General features: G+C 54.4%; 2 protein-coding genes across 2 annotated transcripts in view; one reads left to right on the top strand and one right to left on the bottom strand.

Moving 5' to 3' along the window:
- Nucleotides 1–22625, bottom strand: part of PNKD (PNKD metallo-beta-lactamase domain containing) — a 61319-nt gene that overhangs the window by 35426 nt on the left and 3268 nt on the right. The window lies entirely within an intron of this gene.
- TMBIM1 (transmembrane BAX inhibitor motif containing 1) lies at nt 6115–22522 on the top strand. The gene is made up of 12 exons (XM_032857193.1): nt 6115–6172; nt 14695–14937; nt 16379–16478; nt 17288–17352; nt 17529–17582; nt 18097–18147; nt 18626–18665; nt 18900–18937; nt 19122–19209; nt 19537–19632; nt 20629–20682; nt 21103–22522. The coding sequence occupies exons 2-12, from the start codon at nt 14735–14737 to the stop codon at nt 21247–21249; spliced, it is 936 nt and encodes a 311-aa protein (XP_032713084.1). The 5' UTR covers nt 6115–6172; nt 14695–14734; the 3' UTR covers nt 21250–22522.

Genomic DNA, 22625 nt, shown 5'->3' with positions numbered 1-22625 from the left:
CACAGACCTTAACCCCCAGATTCTACCCCCAGTTGATGACCAGCTTAACTGCTATACACGTCCGTGTTGTCCAATACTGTAGCCACCAGCCACATGTGGCCAGAGAGTACTTGAATTGTGGCTAGTGCAACGGAGAAACTGAATTTTAATTTTATCTTATTTCAATTCATTTAAAGTTAAATATAAAAATTAACACTGATATCAGTTCCTCAAATATGTTCGGAACAACCTGGGTATGTGAATCAACATTGTCAACTATACATTTTTTATAAAATCTAGATAAAGAGTCAATATTTCTGATGAAAATTTAGCATCCAAATCGAGGTGTGCTGTAAACTACGCACCAGATGTTGAAGTCCTAGCATGAAAAGAAATCCTGTCAAGAATCTTTTATATTTTGGGGGCGCCTGGGTGGCTCAGTTGGTTGAGCGACTGCCTTCGGCTCAGGTCATGATCCTGGAGTCCCGGGATCGAGTCCCGCATGGGGCTCCCAGTTCCACGGGGAGTCTGCTTCTCCCTCTGACCTTCTCCTCGCTCATGCTCTCTCTCACTGTCTCTCTCTCTCTCTCAAATAAATAAATAAAGTATTTTAAAAAAAAGAATCTCTTATATTTGGTTAAATGTTGAAATGGCGCTTTTAGACAAATGTTGGGTTAAGGAAATAAATTATTAAAATTCATCATACCTGTTTATTTTATTTTTTTAAAAGATTTTATTCATTTATTTGAGAGAGAGAGTGAGGAAGAGAGAGAACACAAGCAAGGTGAGGGGCAGAGGGAGAAGCAGACTCCCCACTGAGCAGGGAGTCCAATGCAGGGCTTGATTTTGGGACTCCAAGATCATGACCCGAGCTAAAGGCAGACGCTTAACTGACTGAGCCACCCAGATGCCCCATTTTTACTTTTTAAACGGGCCTCCTCGAAAATTTTAAAGTACTTACGCTGCGTAAGTCATATTTCTATCAGACAGCACTTGCAAGGCTGGAGTTCCTTCTGACATCCCTCCTTCTACCTCCCACCTGTGTATCTTGCATCCTTGATGGAGATGAGGGAGGATGCTAGAATCCTCAGTCAGACTGGGTAGGGATGGGGACGGGATTAGGAGTTAAGCGTTGGTCAAATTAAGCTTGAGAAGCTTCTGATCTCACAAGGAAAAGAGAAAGTCACCAGGCAGCAGCATCACCTGGAGCTCATTAGCAATGCAGATTCTCAGGCCCACTGCCTGAAGTAGAATTTGCTTTTGGATAAGATTCCCACATCATTTGTTTGCACACTGAAGTTTGAGAGAGCTTGGTGGAGATCCAGGTGGCAGTTCTCTGACAGCTTTAGTCTGCTCAGTGACACAGGGAAGCAAGGTTAAGCCTGAGAGTGAGGCTGTGGAGTTGGGAGCTTTGAAGAAATTGGTGGGGAAGTGTGGAGTAATTATCTAGGGAGGGAAGGTCAAGATGAATGCCGAGAAAAACCCGTCTTGATGAACTCCATGAGATCTGTCAGCACCTTGCATGCTTTCCTTCTCCCTTTCAGCTGGGTGTCATGCTGAGCTCCACCAGGTTGGGGGGTGGGTATGGGGATTCTCATGGGGGATCAGAGTTTGAGGCCGGCTAAGAAGGGAAGTGAAACGGGGAGGGACAGGGAAAAGGAGATAAGACGCAGACGCTGTCAGTCCTAGTGTGGTCACAGAGCTGTCGCAGCTGGGGTTGTTGAGCTGGGCAGACAGATGGGGATCAGAGTGTGGGCGCCTGACATTGAGATTACGGAGGGGACGCAGTTACCGGCAATGAGAGGTCCTAGAGCAGCTATTATCTTGGGCTGGAATAAGAGAAGTGGAAATGGCTGTTGGCTTTGTGGAGTGTGGAGCTGTTTAGACAAATGCAGGTAAAACACGGGAAGGCCTTCCTGTGCAGGAGAGGTATGAAGAGCTGGGAATTCCCCTGGCAGGTCAGGGTGACCAAGGAGGCTAAGGTCCACGGGTGCCAGTGGGCAGGGTGAGAGGGCGCACCTTAGCCGCCGCAAACTCATCTCTTCTGGTCCTGCTTAGCCTTCCAAATGCAACCACGCCGCCGGCAGATCAGAGGTGCGAACTCATCACTGAGTCACTGGGTTTCTCTCTCACCGCCAACCATAACAGTCGACAATTTTTGCTAGGCCCCAAGCACTTGGAAACTGCTATTTTTAAACCTCACACCCTGCATTATTACCTCCCTTTCTACAGAGAAGGACACAAGGCTCCGAGAGGTTAAGTAATACACCTGGCCCCGGTGTCCTGCAGCCGCTAACACGATTTGAAAAGAGCCCGGGTCTGTCTGGCACCAAAGCCCGTGGAGAATCGGATTCAGCAAGGGGGTGTTTCTTTCAGCCTCCCCTGAAGATTCTGATTCACATTTCTGATTCTAGAAAGAGGTATGCCCCGAGGAATGGACATGTTTTCACAAGCCTTTCGGTGATTCTGACGGTCAGGGAGGACTGGAAAGCATGGCCCCGTACCCTGGCCACGTCACAAGGTGACACCTCCAGGAAAGGGGGAAGCTCTCTCACCTAACCTGTTTCCAGTTCCACTTCGCTGGCAAGATCACTAACAACAGACCCACGTGCAAGCCTTTTTTAGTACTTTTCACGTAGATGACTTCATCTGAGGCTTCAAAAGTGTAGGAGGAAGGAAAGAATGGTATGATTAGACTCATTTATAAGTAAAGATGGGGCCCCAGGTCTCACAGCCACTCAGGGACAAAGGTAGGACAAAACTCTTGTTCCTGGGACGTTCAAATCCACTATTCTTTCTACTCCTGATTTCTTTATGAAAGTGCTCACTGATGTTTATAGGTAATAAGACTAATTTTCGGGGCACGAGCTCTAATGCCCTCCCCCACCCCGGCTTGGTGCAACAGAGTCCCTTTAACTCAACAGAGGATGGGACAGGGCTGTCTGAGGCTGGGGATGAATGACTTTGTCCTTACCCTCCAGTGGCAAGAAAGAGGCATATTTACCCCCATATTTACCTCTGAAAAACAAAAGGGAGCTTTTTGGATAAAGTGAGTGATAAATGAAAAGACCTTTCTCGGGGAAATTAAGCACAAGCTCAAAGTGACCAGGCACCGGGAGGAGAAATCTGTAGGACAGATTACTGGAGCCCTGGGGCTGGCTGCAGAGAAAGCTGAGTTCCTGGCCCACTCCCTCCTGGGTCTCCCCCCTCCCCGGGGCTCCAGGGAAACCACCCCAGGGGCCCACTCCTGTCAAGCTCCCCTCTCCAATCACTAAGCTCTGGCTGCCCCAACCCTAAAACAACTATCAGCCTGATTCCTTTCGGTCCTTCTACTATGTCTCCTGCTGCCTCTGATTTGACTGAACTTGACTCAACTCTCCTCCTGGGGCAGGGTTGCCAGAAGAATACCAAACGCCCAATTAAATGTGCATTTCAGGTAAGCAATGAACACTTTTTAGTGTATTCCCAAATATTATATGGGACAATGACACATACTTAGGCAAAAAAAGTATTTGTTGTTTGTCTGAAGTTCAAATATAACTGGTCATTCTGCATCTTTATTTGTCAAAACTGGTACCCTGACTCCAAGGGCACTATCATGACTCCCACCCCCTTCCCGACTTTCTTCTAGATGGCTGTTGACAGTCACAGGCCTCCCATTGTCCTGGAGGTGAAATCTCAATTATGACTCCCTGCCTCCTTGCTCAGTCCCATCTTTTTTTTTTTTTTTTTTTTTTTTTTTTTTTAAAGTAGACTCCATGCCAACATGGGGCTTAAACTCGTGACCCTGAGATCAAGACCTGAGCTGAGATCAAGAGTCCTGTGCTTAACTGACGAGCCACCCAGGTGGCCCCCCAGCCCATTTCTTATCATTCCCGCCCCACTCCACCTGCTTAACCTGAGACTGCTGGGATGTAGGGGTCCTAAACGGCCTGCTTAAGATGCTGTTCCCAAGTGAAACCTTCCTCATCCCAGCACTTGCCAAACTGTCAAAATTAAAACGATATACTCTTTTACAATCTTCCCGAGAGCCTGTGAGTTTCTTGAGGATGGGGCTGGGCTGCATCCTTCAGTTTGTCATCTCCGGAACCAGAAATTCCTGTCTGCTTGACGGACAGCAGGGGCTCAGTTAGTAATCTGTTAAGAGTCTTATAAATAAGGCCTTTATCCCTTTTATCCGGGGATAAAAGGGGGTCAAGAGAAGGAGATATCATTTGCTGAATGCCCATGGCGTGCCCTGGGCCAGGTGCTCCCTTTCGGATTCTTTTAGGATTATAATCTTGATTCCATGATCCGAAAATGGGCTTAGAGGAAAGCATGCTGTGAGGCTGGTGTGGAGTTTTGTCAGTGTGTGTCTCCACATTCTGCTTTCCCACAAGGCGGATGTGAACGTTGGCTGGAAAACGAATCTCCTTGGAGACTGCCCTGGCAGTTCCAGAAAGTGGAGGGCGCCTTCTGCAGTCAAATGCTCTACCCCTGAGCTATACCCCCTGGAGGGTGCCTTCTGGAGAGGAGGCCTAAGTGTAGAGGACGCAAAGAGGTGTCCAGACGTCTGGGGCTTTGCCTCTCACCCAGGGCCTATTCTACTCTCAGGGTAGAGTAGTGTGACCTTCTTGCTTGGAAGGTCACATGTTGGGAGGGGACTTCCCAAAATGAAGTCTATGGCTTCTAAGATCTGAATTCACATTGAGAGCTGGGGTGGCTGGGGGAGGGGGGGGGTTAGCCTGCCAAAATGTCCACCAGTCCCCCTAAGTAACTCCGACTTAAATTATATCTATACGAATAAACATAGGAACTTTCAAATAGGCAATTTGAAAAAACATTTCTATTTTAATTGGTTTGAAATATACAATCTGAGTGGTAATCCTGCTTACTATGTTTACTCGTAGGCGTTTGAAATATACAATCTGAGTGGTAATCCTGCTTACTATGTTTACTCGTAGGCACACTGCTTTCACTCATGGGCTCGCAGGTTAAATCCTTCCCAAGTCTTGGTCTGTGACAAAGCTAGACTGGCCACCAGAGAGAATCATGGAAGGATAAGTGCTTAGAGATGGCTCTGGAATCAGGAGGGGTTCTAGCTGCATTCTGTCAAGTCTAAGGGTCCCACTGCTGCCATTCAAGAAGTTAGCGCCCTAGAGGCTGAGAAAGACATCCAGCAGTAGTGTTGATTTGTGGCTATTAGCACTAGATAAGCGCCTGAAATAAAGCTGTTCAACGACCGGCAGCTTTGGCGTAATGGAAAAAAACATGGACTTTGCAACTATACACACTCGGGGGATGTTTCAAAAATTCCCAGAACCCATTTCCTGGTCTGCAAAATAGCACTCGGAGGGCATCCTTGCATTAGGGGCTGGGAGGGCTGAGATGACAGGGCCACGAATACTAGTAACCTACATCCCAAGTCAGGATTTCTGAGTCTAAAATACCTGCTTTCCAGGTTGAAGTAACTTCAAGCAGGAAATGTCCTAGTTCCCAGGGACAGAGAGATTCCAAGTTCCATCTTTATGTTTGGACATTTGACGTTTTAAACCTGTGAAGTGCGTTCGGTTTTAAAAGAAGAGAATTGTCAAGGATGTTCAGCACAGATTTGTGTCCGATAATGAGAAATGGGAAACAATTTAATTGTCTTCCGGTAGGAAATTGATTTAATAAATCAGCATAGCTATGTGATAGAATACTTTGCGGCATTAAAATGACGCTTTTGAAGAATTATCTAGTGACAAGAAAAATGTTCATGATAAAATGTTAAGTAAAATAAACGCAGTGGATAAAACATCATACAATGCGCCCCACTCTGGAAAGACAAGTAAAAAACACGCGCTTTCCGCAGGAAGTCGGGAGGCGTGTAGCGAACAGATTTTCCTCCTGTATGCTTGTGTTTTCTAAGTTTCCATCAATGATCACGTATTGCCTTTATAGCCGAGAACCCTAGACGGTCGTCCCGGCCTCCCGAGGCGTGCGCGGAGCCGCCAGACGCGGGCGGGACCCCGGGCGGCCCCCAGCGCCCCCTGGCGGCATCCCGAGGCCCCGCCCCACGGGGGGCCGACGCGACGGGGCGGGGCGCGGAACCCCAGCCCTGCCCAGTCCAGGCCCGCCCAGCCCAGGGCCGGCCCGCGCGCTCCGTGCTGGAGTAGCTGTGCCTGAAGGGAGTCCGGGAGTGAGGCCGGGAGCGCACCGTCGGAGAGGCCAGGCAAGTCAGGGGGCCGGGGCCGGCGGGAGTGGGAGACCGCGGGCCGACGGGGATGGGGCGGGGGCTGGGGTGACGCCCCGAACTTTCTCCGAGTGCTCGGCCCGGGGAGGCTGCGCTGGATGACAATCTTTGGCCCTTGCCCTTGGAGTTTCGCTATCCCGCGGCGTCCGGGCGGCCGAGAGGTGCCTGTTTCGCGTTGGGAGCGGAGCAGTGGGTTGTGGGCCCGGGCGAGCGGGCCAGGGTCTGAGGGTGTCACTTCTCCCTCCTAATGCCGCGTGTGTCGCAGGGTGTGTCCACCATACGAGCCCCCAGAGTGGCCTGCCGCGCGCGGGAGGAGGGCTGTCAGGGCCCTGGGCCGGCGGGAGGGGGAGGGGAGCGGCCGGGAGGCTGGTGCCAGCCTACGGCGCAGCCAGGTGAATTGAGTATGGGAATGGGGGGAGGGGGCCTGGCTTTTGGGGTGGGAGCAGCCAGCGGCCCAATGTCCTTAGCGTGGAGAAGTGGCCACCCCTGTTACCGTGACTTTGCCTCGGCCCGCCTGCTTCCAGCCACTTTCCCTAGGCTGGGCTGAGAAAGCAACAAGGAAGTGCTGTCTGCCTCGTGCCCTCTCTGGGTCAGCATAAATACCCAACAGGAACCTGGGAAAGGGGAAAACAAGTGGAGCCGGACAAGGAGCCAGAAGACGGTGGGAGGGCAAGCCAGGGAAGGCTGTTGGGAGGCTTGGCCCTGATCCGGGGTTCCTGCGTCAGCTCTTGTCCTTGGGGGGGGGGTGTTTCCATCCCCCCTCACCCCACTGTGGCCTGGGTGTGGTATCCAGGGGGTGATGTTCTACCTGATGCCAATTTAGGATGTGAGATAAGTGGAGGAAGGCCTGGGAACTAGGGTCAGAGCCAGATGTCAGGGCAGGTCCCTCGGGTGTCCAGTTCTCTGGGGCTCTGAAATATTCATCTCACTGGTGAGCTTTGGTTTCAAAGCTGGTGCCTTTGGCCTGGCCAGTGGTGGCAGCGGGAGTCAGGTGCTGCCTTGGGTCTGCTTTGTCTGGGGCAAAGTGGCAGCCATACTTTCTCTTCACCTGGTTGCTGTCCCTGGCCCTCTAGGCTGGGGACCCAAACAGAGAGCCAGTTTGTAACTTAAGAACAAGTGGTGGGACCACACAGTGTCAAGGGCACTGACCTCCTCTGTCTTCTGGTGCCATGACCTCAGGGCCTCACTTGTAAAAATGGGCATGTCAGAGAGGTAATGATGGGGTACACTGAAAGTGTGGGGAGTGCGTCATTATCAGGAGCTGGGGTAACAGCTGCTTCAGCTACAACACCTCCCATGGGTACGGGGGCCTCGGCTGGAAGCTGTCCTCCTCAGAGCACATCCACCCTCCCAAACTTCTCACCCTGGCTCCTTCAGAAAGAGCAGAAACCCCAGAGAAGAAACACACGCTCGTGTCTTCACAGGGCTGGAGTGGGAGGGCCAGAGCGGGCACGCTCAGACAGCTCTCTGGGAAGGAGGCCTCTGCTGACAATATGGTTAACACCGATGTGGGCCTTCTTGAATATTCTGCTGGGAATGCCGTGGAGGGGATGGCCTTGACTGGATCCTCCAACCCTAAGAGTCTGGGCTTCTAGACCAAAACCTGGGTGTTGTTTGGAAGTGAAGATGTTCGGAAGTCCACAGGCCACAGTCCCGGCTGCCGAGAGTCCTCAGTACACTGGTCAGGGAGGAGGACGGATGAGTCGTTGTATTTAATGATTGGTACTTTTCTCATTCCATAAGGGTGATGTTAGGGGATGCCAGTCTCCTAGTTCTGTGCTGGTTGAAGATGTCGCCCAGCCCTTGGCATTAAGGCCACTGTGGAGATGACAGGAGCTGTCTTGTGGGGTGGGTGGTGGGGGGGAGAGGAAGGATCCCGAAGGATCCACTTGACGCAGAGTGAGGGGGCACGCTTGTACTTCACGTGACTGCTCCGAGGGCTGGCTAGGAGGACAGGGGCTTTAAGATACGAGGGGTTAGGACAGGAATCATTCTCAGGGTTGGGTCTCTGTAAAACAAAGGTGGACTGGTCAGGATCCCACGGGATACTAATTAGGTGTGCCCTGATTAAAACTGTTTCAGGCTCAAGGAAGTCTGGGGGGAAGCTGGGTTCAACAAAGCTGAACAGTTCTTGCCCCCTGCAGGGCGGCACAGAGGCTGGATACGCCATTGTGCCTTGGGAATTTCTGAAAGGGGTACTGATTGTTTTTCAGACTTCTCTGTTTCAGAGCTCATCCAGTAACATCTCCGGGGTGCTGTTCTTTAGAGCAGTCCGGGAAATGCCTGGTTGGATGAGTTTAATTCTCAGCTCCAGGGTTCTGGGTAACTGGTCCCTCCCCGCTGCCCCATGGGGGCTGGTGTTGGGGGGTGGGGAAAGGAGGCCAAGGGAAGTCACTTGCCTGGTGGCAGGGTTAGAACTGGAGCCCAGTTCTCTTGATCTGGTCGTCTTTCTTGTCTACACTGTTAGACTGTTTCTCTGCGGCTGCGGGGTAAGTGAGCACCCTGGAAATGCTGGCCGCAGGTTCCAGAGGGCAATATGGGGACAGTTTGGGAGGGAGGTTGTTAGGGCCACTCCCATCCCTGGAACATGCCATGTGTCTCTGCCTCTGTAGCTGTTCTAGATGGGGAGTAAGCCCAGGTGTAGATTCTTTATGAAGCAGGGCGGTCTGCCCTGACCCGCTGTGCTCTGTCAGGCTGCTCCTTCAGAAGCAGAGGCTGTTGGAGTTGGCATAGACTTGATCTTTTGGCTCAGTGTACCTGTTTTATGGTGGGGAAGAGAGAGCCCAGGGATGGGGAGTGGCCCACCTGGACTCACAGAGGTGTTAGGAGCCAGACAAGAACTCTGCTGCTTGCCTTCTAACCCACGGCTCTGGCGTTGACTGACTCTCTCCAAGGGGAAGGTCCTCACTACACCAGCCAGTCCTGGGTGCGGGTCTGTGCACAAAGGTGGCTGATAGGGGTGCCTGAGGGGCTCGTGTTCCAAGCAGGTGTAAAAGCAAAGGGCCTGGACTCTAAAATCGGATGTCTAGCCTGGGTTCCAGTACATCTCTGATGTTTGCCTGCTGTAGGCCCCTAGATCTGTTTTCCTCTGAATTTCAGTTTTTTCCTCTGGAGAGTGGGGGTAAGAACACACCTCAGAGGGCTGTTGTCAGGCTCAGACCTGCCTTAGGAGCCAGTGACGGGTACCCAGTACTCACTGCTATAAGCTACTCTCTTCCTTCCTGCCCGCCCTGCCCACTGAGGGAAGGGTTAGTCCCCTCTCCACTGTGGGTTGCTAATTACATCTGCCTCTCCTCCCTCCTAATCTCAAGACGCAAGGAAAAGCCGGAGATGAAAGGCAAGGGAGGAGGTGGCTAGGCGCAGGGTTTCTGAATCCTCCTTCCTTATCTGCACTTCCAGGCCTTTGGGACCAGTGACGTGGTTGGACTCACTGAGCTTACCCACACTGGTGACACACTTATCCCCCCCCCCCCCCCCCCCCCCCCCCGTGAAGAAGGGTGACAGAGCTGTGGGACATGGGTCCTCCTTTGCTCTCCAGGGCGTCTTCCCCACCCCACCCCTCTCAGCTCAATCGGGAGAGGCTGCCCTGGGCTTGAGACCCAGGGGCCAGGAGGGAAATCGAGGGTTGACAGTCTTATCTGTTTCTGAGCAGGGTGGGGGCACAGAGGAGGGGGGCGGAACGGAAGGAGGGTGGCTTGTCCTGGCTCCGCCTCAGCTGTGTGTGTGCTTACATCTGTTCCTGGGTTCTCAGACAGTGGGCAGGGCTGGGAATGGAAGTTCCAAACCTGTGACCCACAGGGCCTTTTGTGTGCTGGGCAGGAACTTTCTTGGTATTGGGGTTTCCTGGTGTGTCAGACAGCCAGATGATTTCTAAAGGCACTCTAGCTCTTTTTAGATCCATTCCGCGTCATGCTGTTATTCCCAGAAGCCAAGCAGACAGAAGGATAAGTTGATTCTGGGCCTCTTGGTCCGCATGCAGGCGGCCTGGTGACCTGCCCAGACACCTCTGGGTGTATCTTTTTACTTCTCTGCCCTGGTGGCTCTGAGCTGGGACCGGGGCGGGGGAGTGGGGGGCCGGTTCCTGGGGCTCGGGGAGAGCTGGGGGTGTTGGGGTAGGTAAAGGAAACGGGAGGGAAGGACTGTGCTCCTACTTCTGCTGGGTGGGGTTTCCTGAGATGCACACTCTGAGCTATTCTTTCCATTATGACTCTGGGCATCCGTTCCTGGCAGAGAGGAGGGCAGGCTGCCTGGACCAGTCAGCTGCTCCTTTCTGCAAGCGCAAGTGCACACGCGCGCGCACACACACACACACACACACCCTCTTGGTTCAACCCTTTTGTGCAGATTCCAGAGCTTTAACCCTTCAGGGGCCCCCAGGGGAGCCTGAGCCTGGGCCTCAGCTGGCTGGGCTGTGGTGGCCACACTGAGCTGGCTCCAGGGAAAGGGGCTATTCCACCCCACGGCTGTATCGGAAATCCCTGACAGCCAGCGAGTCCTGCATCGGAGCCCACCTGCTTCTGCTGCCAGGATGGCTGCGTCTGGAGGAGAAAGGAGAGCTTCTGGCACCTTCCTGCGGGAGCATTAGGGTCCTGAGGATGGAGGAGCAAGCTTAGCTCTGTAACATGGCAGGGATGGGGCAGAGTTAGAATGTCGTGATAACAGGCAAGGTGAGGAAGAAAGTTCTAATGATTCAGGCTGCCGGCAAGGGAACAGCCTGGCTCCCAGTTACTGGAGTGTGTTCAGGAGAAGCTGAGTACCTGCTGTGTTTTAGGACAAGTCAGGCTTCCAGTGGGGAGCCCTAAAGGTCCCTTTTAGCCCCTGAAGACCGTGAGCTCCTCCACTAGCTCCTGGCGGAACCCAAATGACCCGATTCCTGGTTTCTGGTCTCTGGATTGTCTCCCTTCCCTTTCCCCTCATTCCCTTTCGACTCCACGTTCTCCAGCTCCAGCTTCTGCCCTTAGTCATAGCTACAAAAGCAAACACCGACTACTTCCCCCTGTCCCTACTACCTAGGCGGAGGCCAGCCTAAAGCCTCATCCTTAGCAGAGGCCTTGAGGCCATGGAAGTGGCCAGGCCCCTCATTTGGCTGGGCAGCAGTCAGCGGACCCCCACCCCCCTACCCCGGCCCTGCTCAGAGGTGAGGCTGAACTTAGCCACTCCCCTGACTTGCCTGAACACCATCTCCCTCTCCCGTGCCCAGGACTCAGAGCTGGGATGTGGTCCCAGCCCTGGGCCCAACACTGTGACCATGGATGGGTCACTCTACCTTCCTGTGTGGTTGGTAAAGCGAGGGGGTTGGCTCGTCTTAGATGAGTGGACTTGCTTTCAGCTCAGGCAGTTAAGACTCCATCTCTGACCACCCTCCTCACCTCCTGGTGGTTATTTGGGAACTGGGATTGGGGGCTGGATTTTAGAGGGGGCTGAACAGCTCGGTGTCTACTTGTCATGTAAGCCTTCTGTTATTGCTAGAGTGTTAGATGGGTAGCCATGAGACGTGACGAGAGGCTTCGATGGACAGGGTGTCCAGCTGTGGGATTAGAGTGTGGCCTCTGGAGTCCATCTTGAGCTCAGGTGTGGACTTCATCGCACCCTAGCTAAGTAACCTTGGGTCAGTGACTTAATCCTTTCTTCATCTATGGGATAACATTACCCACCCTGTTGGACTACTGTGAGGATTAATAAAATAATAACTAAAAACAGCCACCATTTACTGTTTTTATCGGGGGTCAGGTACCCCTCTAAGTGCTTTATGTGTAGTTCAGTTCTGTGGAGGGTACTAGTATAGTGTTAAACCCATTTTCCAGGTGGAGAAAATGAGGCATAGTGAGGTGAAGTGGTCCAGTGCCAGTCTCTGGTAAGCGTGGGCTGGTGGCTGAGCCCTTGGACACCTGGACTATGACCTGCTATGTCCCAGCAGGCTGGCCTACTGGTGAATTCCTCTGAAACCAGAAGAGTCAGAGGGAGGGGCAAGGGAGGAGCAAGGGAGTCCTTATGCGTCAGTAGCCTTCTGAGTGGAAACTGGCCGCTGGAGTCTCCTGGGGGGCCCTTTCAAGGCTGACCTTGCCCTTGCTGATTCACCCCGCACTCTGCGGCCACAGCCCCTGTGGTCTGGGAAGGGACCTGTTGGCCTGGCTCAGCTTAGAGGAAGGAGGGTGGACCAGCTGCTGGCTGGACAAAGGGCAAGCTCCACAAAGCTGGGTGCCTCTGAGAATTCGGTCTGCTGGAGCTGGAAAGGAGCTCACAGATCACCTGGCCTGTGACATGTCATTTTACAGAGGTGGACCCTGAGCAGCTGACAGGGCCGGGTCACGGTGACATCCCTGTGGTAGCCCCACTGGGGCTTCCAACCATGGAGCCTTCCCTGCCAGGGTCTCTTGCGTCACGTCCAGCCTGTTCACCTGTGTACCACCACCCAGATGGCTGGGCGTCCCATGGACCCGGGGCCGGGATGGCCGTAATGATGACAGACAGAGAGCCCTACTGCGAAGGTGACCTGTTCATACCTCTACAAACAGGATGCCATTCTCTTGGCGGAGTTAGAAGGGGCTCCTGGAGACGGGCAGGCAGGGGGCTGTAGAGAGGAGCCTCTTGCCTTGGGATGAGAGCCAGTTTGTGTCTCATCCTTTTGGAAAAATCTATGAGAATTTACATATTACAACTGCCTGTGCTAATTTCCCTACCCTTACAGGAGACCAGAATATTGTCACAGCAGTTCGTTTCCCTGTTTCTGAAACTTGCAGCACTCAGTGTTTGGTCTTTTCCTCTTCTCTTTGGCTCCTTATCTCATCAGGTCACTCTCCTCCACTGTGTAGACCTTCACCACAAGCCTGGTGTGGACGCGCTGTCAACCCTCACTGCTAGAAAGGTCTTTCTTATTTCTGACCTGACACATTCTTGTTGTGCTGGTCTGTCTACTCTGGGAGGATGGAGAACAGCTTTCCTCAAAGTAACCCATTTAGAGGCCTGGCGTGTTACTTGATCCCTTCTCCCTGCCCCTCCCTACCTCCTCTCTGAGCTATCCCACTTCTAAGAGGGAAGAGGCAACACAGTCCTTTCTCGGATCTCTGGACTCCGTGGAGTACCCTAGTAAGAGAAGCCAGTTCTCTCTTCCTTCCAGCAGAAGTTCTGGGGATGTCTGACTGTCTGGATCCGGGTGTGCTTCCTCCCTGTGAGGTCCTAAAGTTCTGCCTCTGGGGAGATGCTGTAGGAGGAGGCTGTGGCACTGTCAAGGCTCAAGGACATAGGGCCTTTCTGGGACCTCCTCCTTAGCTTTTCTCCAGCCCCAGCTTTGCCACCTCAGAGGGAACACCAGGCCTGGAGGACATTTATCTGGCCTAAGAGGCCCCTCGAACGCAGTGTAACACAGATCATGCATACCCAGTCCCCTGAAGGCCTCGGTGCTGTTGTGCCTGCCTGCCTGCCTCTGCTGGTTCTGTGACCCTGGGAGTTATACGTCCCTTCACTGTTAGGCGCCTTGATTCCCTTATCTGAACTGAGCATTTGGGGCCATACAACCTGGAGGTTGCTTTGAGCTGTTTTGGGAGCTCCCCGCTCCTCGTTCTTCAGCCTTCCCCTGGCTATGGGAGTCTTCCTGCTGCAGAGAAGGTGTGGGCCAGGTCTGGAGGCAGACTCCTCAGGGCGCTCTCCTTCCCCCTAGCCACAGCCCCTGCTGGGGAACATGGGGATACCAGAGGCCCCGGGTTTCAAGACATGTGTCTGTCCCTCCAGGGGGGTTCGGGGCCTGCAGACACTGTCCACTCCCCACACAACACAGCCAGAGGCTGCTATAGACCTATCGGATGTGCCTCAGCTATTACCTGAAGGAACCAGAAAGCCCTGTGTCTGGCCTGCCCTTTCCGTCAGCTTCCCAGCTCCCAGTGGCCAGCCCAGCGCACCCACTCACCTAGACCTCTCCAGCGTCCCCTGACTCAGCCACTGGCCGTGGGCTGGCTGCCCTCCGGCTTGGTGCCTGGTGGCTCAGCCCTGGGGTTCATTTGTTGTCCACACCCCTCCCCCTCCACTTGGAGCCTTGGCTCCTCCCCAGCTCTGCCTTTCAGGCCCTAAGCTCCTGCCAGCTGCCCTGGGGGCTGGGCTGACCCCTGCAATGGGTCCCAGCTGGCCCTGTGACTCACCCAGAGGCTTGGCTGGTCCCTGGAAGCACAGGGAGTTCCCGCCCCGCCCCGCCCCTCACACCACTGGGGCCCAGTGACTGCTCTGGGCTCCAGCAAAAATCTCCCCTTCTGCTTTCCTGGGGCCTGAAACTGAACCGAAGTAGTGCCATGGCCAGAAAGCTGGCATGAAGGCAGAGTGGCTGGGGCTGAGCTGGTGGGGCCAGCAGCACTGTGGGGATCGGGAGGATGGCCTGAGGGCAGAGTGTGACACACGGGGATCATGATTAAGAGAGAGAATATGAGGGTCCCCTCTCCTTAGGGACAGCCTGGACTGGTGCCCCGTGTGCCGGCTGTGGGCACCCTTGATTGCTTTTCTCATCTCCATTTCAGGTGCCAGCAGCTGGGGTTTCCCCTCAGCCCTCGAGCGGCCATGTCCAACCCCAGCGCCCCCCCTCCATATGAGGACCGCAACCCCCTGTACCCTGGCTCTCCGCCCCAGGGGGGCTACGGGCAGCCATCTGTCCTGCCTGGTGGCTACCCTGCCTACCCAGCCTACCCCCAGCCTGGCTACGGTCACCCCGCTGGCTACCCACAGCCGATGCCGCCTATCCACCCGATGCCCATGCACTACGGTGAGTCCCTGAAGGGAGCTGGGGGGAGGGGACGGTGGGGCAGCTCTCGGCCCACACGAGACACCTCTTTTCCTTCCTTCTCAGCTTCCTGTCTCATCCCTTTTTTCATTTCCTCTTTAGTTCTCTCTTCCTGTCTCCCCATCTTTGTTAACTCCCCCACCTGCCCCCTCAGCACCTCACCCCCCCACCAGATGCCTGCTAGCCCCTTATTCAGCAAGGAAACTGAGTCCACAGTCACACACCAGAACTTACACATCACATGAGAAAGTGGCAGGATGAAGTAACTAGTTACTGTGTCCTAATTAGACAGTTGTCCCCTTGCGCCCAGACTCCTCCCTCAGGAATTGCCTTTGGAACCGGAAGCACTTTTTTTTTTTTTTTTTTTAATATTCTTGGTGCTAACAGGTCCTCCTCTGTTAAGATAACATCTGAGTTTTGCAAACGTCTAGAAGTCATTTGGATGTTTGGTATATGTCACGGCAGGTAACTGCTCTGTTGGGTCCAAAATGAGAGATTAGATGCGGCGACTTTTGGTGAATGGCTCATGTGAGGATTTTGAAAGTGGTTCTCAAGGAAGCACTGAAGGAACATTTTGAGCCCCGCAGCCTCTGGAATGCCAGGCCACGGCCAGCCCTCAGCCGCCTGCACTTGTTCATACGTGTTCCGGCGGGGATGTTCGCACGCCAGTCACATTCATGGTCACACCCTGTCCTGGGCATGCAGACCCCTAGCATCCCTGAATGCTCATGTTTGCCAGATGGAGAACACGACCCCCGCTCTGTTCCCCATCCTCCGCACGTATAGTCCGTGTGTCTACCTGCCTTTCCTCTCTTCATTCCTGCCCTGCCACTGCCAGCTCCTGTCACCGAGGCTCCGAGCCGGCCCCTGCCGGCTTCCCTACTAGGTCGTGACCCCCAGATGACAGGGACCATGGGTGTTCACACCCCAGAGCAGCCAGGTGTGGGCCAGACACCCTCACACAGGGAGCCCTCAATGAGTGTGCACTGGGGCACCTAGGTGACTCAGAGGGTTAAGCCTCTGCCTTCAGCTTGGGTCATGATCTCAGGGTCCTGGGATCGAGCCCTGCATGGGGCTCTCTGCTCAGTGGGGAACCTGCTTCCCCCCCTCTCTCTGCCTGCTTGTGATCTCTCTCTCTGTCAAATAAATAAATAAAATCTTAAAAAAAACAAATGAGTGTGCACTGACAGATGGGCTCATACCTCAGGCCCCTCGTGGCAGGGACACATGGCTCTGTGTGGTGTCCAGGCCAGCACTGGGTCACCTTGAGGGCGTCTAGAAAACCTGGCTGGGGTCAGGAGCTCCTGAGTATATGGCACCTGTCTTTTGGCTGGAGATACTAGAGACTCTGACATAATGTCATGTGGGCTTCGGGATTGAAGCCACTTGTCCCACTCCCCTGTTGGTCACATGTGATCTGTCCCCCCAGGCCCAGGCTATGATGGGGAGGAGCGAGCAGTGAGTGAAAGCTTCGGGCCCGGAGAGTGGGATGACAGGAAAGTCCGACACACCTTCATCCGAAAGGTCAGACATGGGCTGGGAGGCCACTGTCCCTGGGCCTCTTGGGCTGGGGGAATGGGGTGCAGGTGGCCAGGTACTGTGAACTTCGGGCACTCATTCCAATGGAGATATGCCGCTGCCTTCCATTGTCTTTCTAGTTTTGCCCTGCCATGGCGGGGGCTGGGGGGGGCATCTCCTCTGACCCATGTTCCCTGCCTCTCACTCCTCTTTTCCTTGACCTTGTGGCCAGGGACAGATTCAATCTGGGAAAACCTAGGTGGGCTCTGCCAAAGTGTCCTGCCCTCCCCAAACTTCTTTCTCCTGTGAGACGGGCAGCAGCTCGCAGCCAGAACAGTCACACTTGTTTATGCCCCTCCTCTTCCCCAGCCCCCATGTGCGCATGCGCTACTCTAGGTGGGCAAAGGAGCCGGCACAGGAGTGCTCTGTGAGCTGGGAGGAGCCAGCCTGGTAGTGGGGGGGGGGGGGGGGGGGGGGGAAGCAGGGAAGCCAGGCTAGCCATGGGACATGTGTAGGTGGGGGTGGGGGCAGAGGTGAGGGGATCGTAAGGAGCAGCTGGAGGTGGGGGTCAGTGTTGGGAGTGTGGGTAGGCTCTGAGCCAGACTCCTTACTCTGGGGTGGCCTTCAGGACAGACAGCAGCAGGGGAGGGCCCTCAGGTGGAAGCGAAGTAAGACTAGATCCTTCAAAATTAAGAAAGAGCCCCTTCCCCACCATCAGAGCCGGTCTTTGGGGCTCCTAGGGGATGGCTGGCTGCTTCCTGGGGGGATGGTGTGACACGTGCTCCCCCCCCCCCGCACCCTGGCTTGCGTTCCAGGTTTACTCCATCATCTCCATCCAGTTGCTTATCACGGTGGCCATCATCGCTATCTTCACCTTTGTGTGAGTCTGAGGACTCTGTCCAGTACTACTGGGTCCTCTGCGGGGAGTGTGGGTTGGAGGGGACCCTGTGCTCAGATGGACCCGAGGGGGACTTTGCATGCGGTGGCTGGGAGGGCCTGGGCAAGAAGGTAGCCAAGCCTTGTGTGACTCCTCTCCCCTCCTCCCATGCTCCACAGAAAGCCGGTTGGTGATTTCGTGAGGAGAAACCTGTTTGTCTACTACCTGTCCTAGTGAGTCTCTGCTCCCCTCTGCTGTGTGTGCGTGTGTTGGGGGCGGGGGGCTGGGCAGGGAGATGAGGGGGGACCTCAGACCAGCTTCTCTCAGGGCAGGGATCAATATCCGTTCTGAGAGGGGCCCTTCAAGCTACCAGCTGTGCTGGGAAGTGTGGGTGTGTGCGAGTGACCCAGTGAGGACTGACAGCACCACAGAGCTCCTGAGAGCAGGGGTGGGGGACTGGTGGCAACGGGCAGACTGCCAGATGGTCCCCAAATTCTCTTAGCTTCTCTGCCACAGTCTCCTTCAGCCTCCTTCCTGCCTAAACCCGCATCTCAGAGGATCTCCAGGGCCTTGGCTGGGATAATCCTGTCCTGGGTAGCCTCCCCTCAGACTTCCAGATGGTTCTGTGGACGCCCAGCTTCCGAGAGCCCCCAGTCTGCTGGCCTGCTAAGTGCTGCCAGGCGGGGCCCGGAGGGGGCTGGGGGGTGGACGGGCCTGGAGACGACTTCCTCATCTCTTTCTTGCCAGTGCTGTCTTCCTGGCCACCTACCTGACCCTCGCCTGCTGCCAGGGACCCAGGTGAGTCCCAGACAGATGATGAGAAGGGACGGTGGGGGGCAGGGGGACAGATGTTTGGGGGAGAATGGGGATGCCGACAGCAGCTGAGTGGTAATGGGCACAGCTGAGGTACAGCTGTGTTCAGAGTCCCTTGCCTGTGTGGGATTGAGTCTGTCTTGTGGCTGCGGCTTTTACGGTACCTCCGCACGGTAGGTAACGCTTTAACCATTTCACAAGTAGGAAGAACCCAATGCTCATAGAGGTCGAGTAACTTTCTCACAGTTACACCGGCAGGCAGTGTATGAGCTGCAGTCTGTCCCACTGGCCTATGTTGTCCCTGCATAGAACACCTGCGCGGGTACCAAAGGCCAGGCCAGCCTCCCTCCCCCAGGTCAAGGCCTCATTCTCCAAGCACCTGAGCCAAGAACTACCTTCTGCTCAAGGAGCCTCTGACACCTGGTGGTCCCCAAGTCACTTAATCACATCTCTTTCCCTTCAGACGTCGTTTCCCATGGAACATCATCCTGCTGACCATCTTTGTAAGTCACGAAGGGCGTGAGGGAGGGTGGGTCCCAGGGAAGGGCTGGAGACATGACCATGGAAGATGTCCCTGGTGCTCTCCCCTGACCCTAACCTGACCCACGACCTCGGTCTCCCCTTGGCTGCCTGGGACTCAGTCACACATGGCCCCAGCTCTGGCAGTCTGCCATGGCCGTGCCTCTAGGGGCCTGCCTTTCTTACATGTTCCACTCTTGTCTTTGTCCTCCCCTCAGACTCTTGCCATGGGCTTCATGACGGGCACCATTTCCAGGTATACTCGGGACAAATCACCACACTTTTGCGGAGTATTATGGGGGAATGGGGCATCCCTGGGCTGGCAGTCATCTGCGTGGAGGAGGGGATGCTGGGCAGGATCCCTCTAGAAGTGAGAGTTTTGAAGTCATTCCTGTATGACTTATGCCTCTGGCCTCTCCACACTCCTTTCCCCCCCGCAGCGTGTATGAAACCAAGGCCGTCATCATTGCAATGATCATCACTGCTGTGGTGTCCATTTCAGTCACCATCTTCTGCTTTCAGACCAAGGTGAGGGTATGGGGGTGGGAGGCTTCCCTGGCCACTCCACACCCCCTTTATTTATATAAACTGGCCCTCCAGGCTTGGCCCTGCAGCATGCCTGCCATGGCCCAGACTGCTCTACACCAGGGATTTCCCTCAGAGACCCTGACCACCTTCCCCTCCTATCTGCACCTGCAAAACTCTTCCTTGCATCGGTTCTTAGAATGTCATGGTTACTACCGCGCCTTCTAGGAGGCAGCACTGGGATTTCGTAGTTGGGGAGCTGGGGCAGTCTGGCTGGGCTGCTGGTTGTGACACTCATCTGATGGGTGCCTCCTTCTCCCTTCTCGGCAGGTGGACTTCACCTCGTGCACAGGCCTCTTCTGCGTCCTGGGAATTGTGATGATGGTGACTGGGATTGTTACTGCCATTGTGCTGTCCTTCAAATATGTGAGTGTCCTAGGAGAGCTGGGTTCAGTGAACCTAGCTCTCAGAGGAGACTTTCCATATAAAGTGTTGGAGTAGGCCCCACCCAGGCCTCTGGGCAGGCTCTGACTTCTGGAAGCCCTCCACTGGCTAGCAAAGGGACCAACACCAGAGCACCATCCTTTGGGTTAGGGTAATCTCTATGTGGAGTTAGAAGGCCCTGGGAGACTTAGAACCCGAAGCCCTGGTCAGCATAGCAGAATTCCCATGGGAAGTAGTGGGTGAGATGTGCCTGACAGCTGAGGTTAGGTTCTAGAAGGGAGATGGGAGAGGTGCCCAGGACTAAGAAGATGGGCTTGGATGGAAGGGACCTGCGAGGAGGGGAGCACAGTGCTGGGAGGGCACCTGCCTACCAGACCATGGCCGGCCCTGGCCTTCTGTGAACAGGCAGGTGGAGGGCTCCAGGATTCTGGCAGTCCTTAGTGTCCCTGGGGGCTTCCTTCCCAGGCTGGCTACAAGAACTACGATTAAGTGTGGACTAGGACTGGGGGAGAGGTGACAGGGCTCTTCAACCAGTGCCTGCCTGGCTCTGCCCCTCCCAGAGTGATAACACAACCACATGCTTTTTTCCAGAAGTACAGGGGATACTTCTATACCCTAACTTTGGAGATTGGTATCATATGAGCACTGAAGGATGGCCTCTGTTTTCTCTGTCCAAATTTGTTACTATTCTTTTTTTTAAAGTAATCTCTACACTCTATGTGGGGCTGGAACTCACAACCCCGAGATCAAGAGTTGCATGCTCCACTGACTGAGCCAGCCAGGCACCCCAAATATGTTACTCCTCCTAATTTCTTCCTCGATCTAGAAGGCAGAACTGGTCCCTTCATGTAGCTACCTTCCTGGGTCTCCCGACTCAAGTGCCAGAAGTCAGGGGTTGGGGAGAAGCCAGTTCTGAGGAACTGCCTGGGCCCGTGCTTTGCTAAGATCTCTAACACCATCCCTGCCCCCTCTCCCCAGATTTACTGGCTCCACATGGTCTATGCCGCTCTGGGGGCCATCTGCTTCACATTGGTGAGTAAGGACCTGTTCCCTCTCAGGAGGGGAGCTAAGGGGCTTGGGCAGGGAGTGACCAGAAGGATAGAGCATGATTTTAGGCTGCGTCGGAGGCAGGGGCGGGCCACAGCTACCCATCCCTCTCTTCACTGTCAAGAGGGGACTGCTTTTCTGGGCATTCCTGCCCCCTCTTGTTCACTACCAGCTAGGGAGCACACCCAGGGAGCCATATCACAGATGAGGGTGGGTCTCTTCCGCTTCCTAGATGGTGGGCCCCTTGTGAGTAGACACCATGTGCTGTGCTGTTCATTAGCGTGTCTCTGAGCAGCACTGAGGCTCCCAGCACAGATCTGCTGGGAACAGCTGAAACGAGAACCAGAAAGGACCTCTGGCCACTGAGCCCCGGGGTCCTCACATGTGCCTTCCCTGTTCCTGCAGTTCCTGGCTTATGACACGCAGCTGGTCCTGGGGAACCGGAAGCACACCATCAGCCCCGAGGACTACATCACTGGCGCTCTGCAGATCTACACCGACATCATTTACATTTTCACCTTTGTGCTGCAGCTGCTTGGTGATCGCAATTAAGGAGCACCGCATTCCGCCCCTCCGTGGGCTCTCCCTTCCCTCGAGGGCTGGGCGGCTGTGACTGGAGTCTGGACCTCACATCCGTCCCTTTCCTTCCCCTCCAGTAACATGCCCAGTTTCTTTTCTGTCCTGGGATGGGTGGCCTCTCTGGCGGGGGACGCACAGGTACCTGGTGGGCTGGAGGAACTGGGGACTAACTTGCCTTTGGCAGACCCAGACAGCACGAGGCAGATGTGCCTTCTTCCTCCACCCGCTACATGGCACCAAACTCTTCTCAACAGCTGGGGTTGCAGGGAGGGACTAGGAGAGCCTATTCTCTAGCCAAAAAGGAATACGAGCAGTAGAAGTGACTTCAAGGTGATGAGGTGTCCCCTCCCACCTCTGCCATAGGCTTCCAGGGTCTGTAACTAGAGCTTTTTCCTCCCTCAATGCCCCAGAAAGCCAGAGAACTTTGTCCCCAGCCTCCTGGACTGCTAGGCCATTATCCAGTACTCCTTTGACAACCCTTGGTGCCTTTGAGTTCGTGAAAGTAGAAGAAATCTGTGCCCATGGTCATCCCCCGCTTTAGTCCCTCTTCTTTCAATGGCATATGTATATATACTGTTTATTTGGAGCGGGACAGGAAGAGGAGAGTAAGCAAAGTCAAGCACAGGGGCCAAGCACAGAGCAGCATCTCCCCTGGGCTTCTGGTGGTGGAGAGGACAGGCCTGTTCGCAGCCGCCTGGGGTCTCCATGGGTGCTTCTGAGATCTCTGGTCAGAGAGACCTCTGGCTTCCTGTGCCTAAGCTGCTCAGAGCAGAAAGTGAGGAGCAAAAGTCAGGCAATGGGGTGGTTTGTAGGACTGTAAGTGTGGCCAGGAAGTAACGAGGAGGAAGAGAGGCCAGGGTGGGGGCAGGGGAAACGCTCTGTGTCTTCCACCTGGTCTGAGGGAAATGAAAGCCTCCTGTGGTGTCCCTGGAAATGTCTGTGTTCTTTCCTTACGCTAACCTGGGGAGGATCCTGAGCGAAAGGAGACTTCCCCTCAGTTTGTGTTGGGGGATTTTAGACTTGAGCCTTATCTCTCCAGCCAGCTCCCACTTTCTTCATGACATCAAGTGCCTCAAGCTGAAATGGGGAAGGGGGACAAGAGTCACTCTGTCGGTGGGGGGTAGAAACCAAATCAGCCTGAGAGTATCAGCCTGAAGTAGGACTTCTCTTAACTACTTGGTCCTAAATATATCATGCAAAAGGACATAACTAGAAATGTAATAAAGTTTTATGTTTAGAAGTTAAACCCCTGTTTGGATCTGATTTCTTTAAGGTGGGAGCTCTGGGAGTGCTGGTTTGGCTCTGCCCAAAGCACCTACTTCCGACCTTTGCATTCTGGCTTGGCGTCT

Source organism: Lontra canadensis, unplaced genomic scaffold (genome assembly GCF_010015895.1).
Source record: "Lontra canadensis isolate GAN:19392208 unplaced genomic scaffold, GSC_riverotter_1.0 scaffold13, whole genome shotgun sequence".
Taxonomy (NCBI): Eukaryota; Metazoa; Chordata; class Mammalia; order Carnivora; family Mustelidae; genus Lontra; species Lontra canadensis.
The sequence above is the reverse complement of the archived record's forward strand: the minus strand, read 5'-3'. Positions and strand labels throughout refer to the sequence as shown.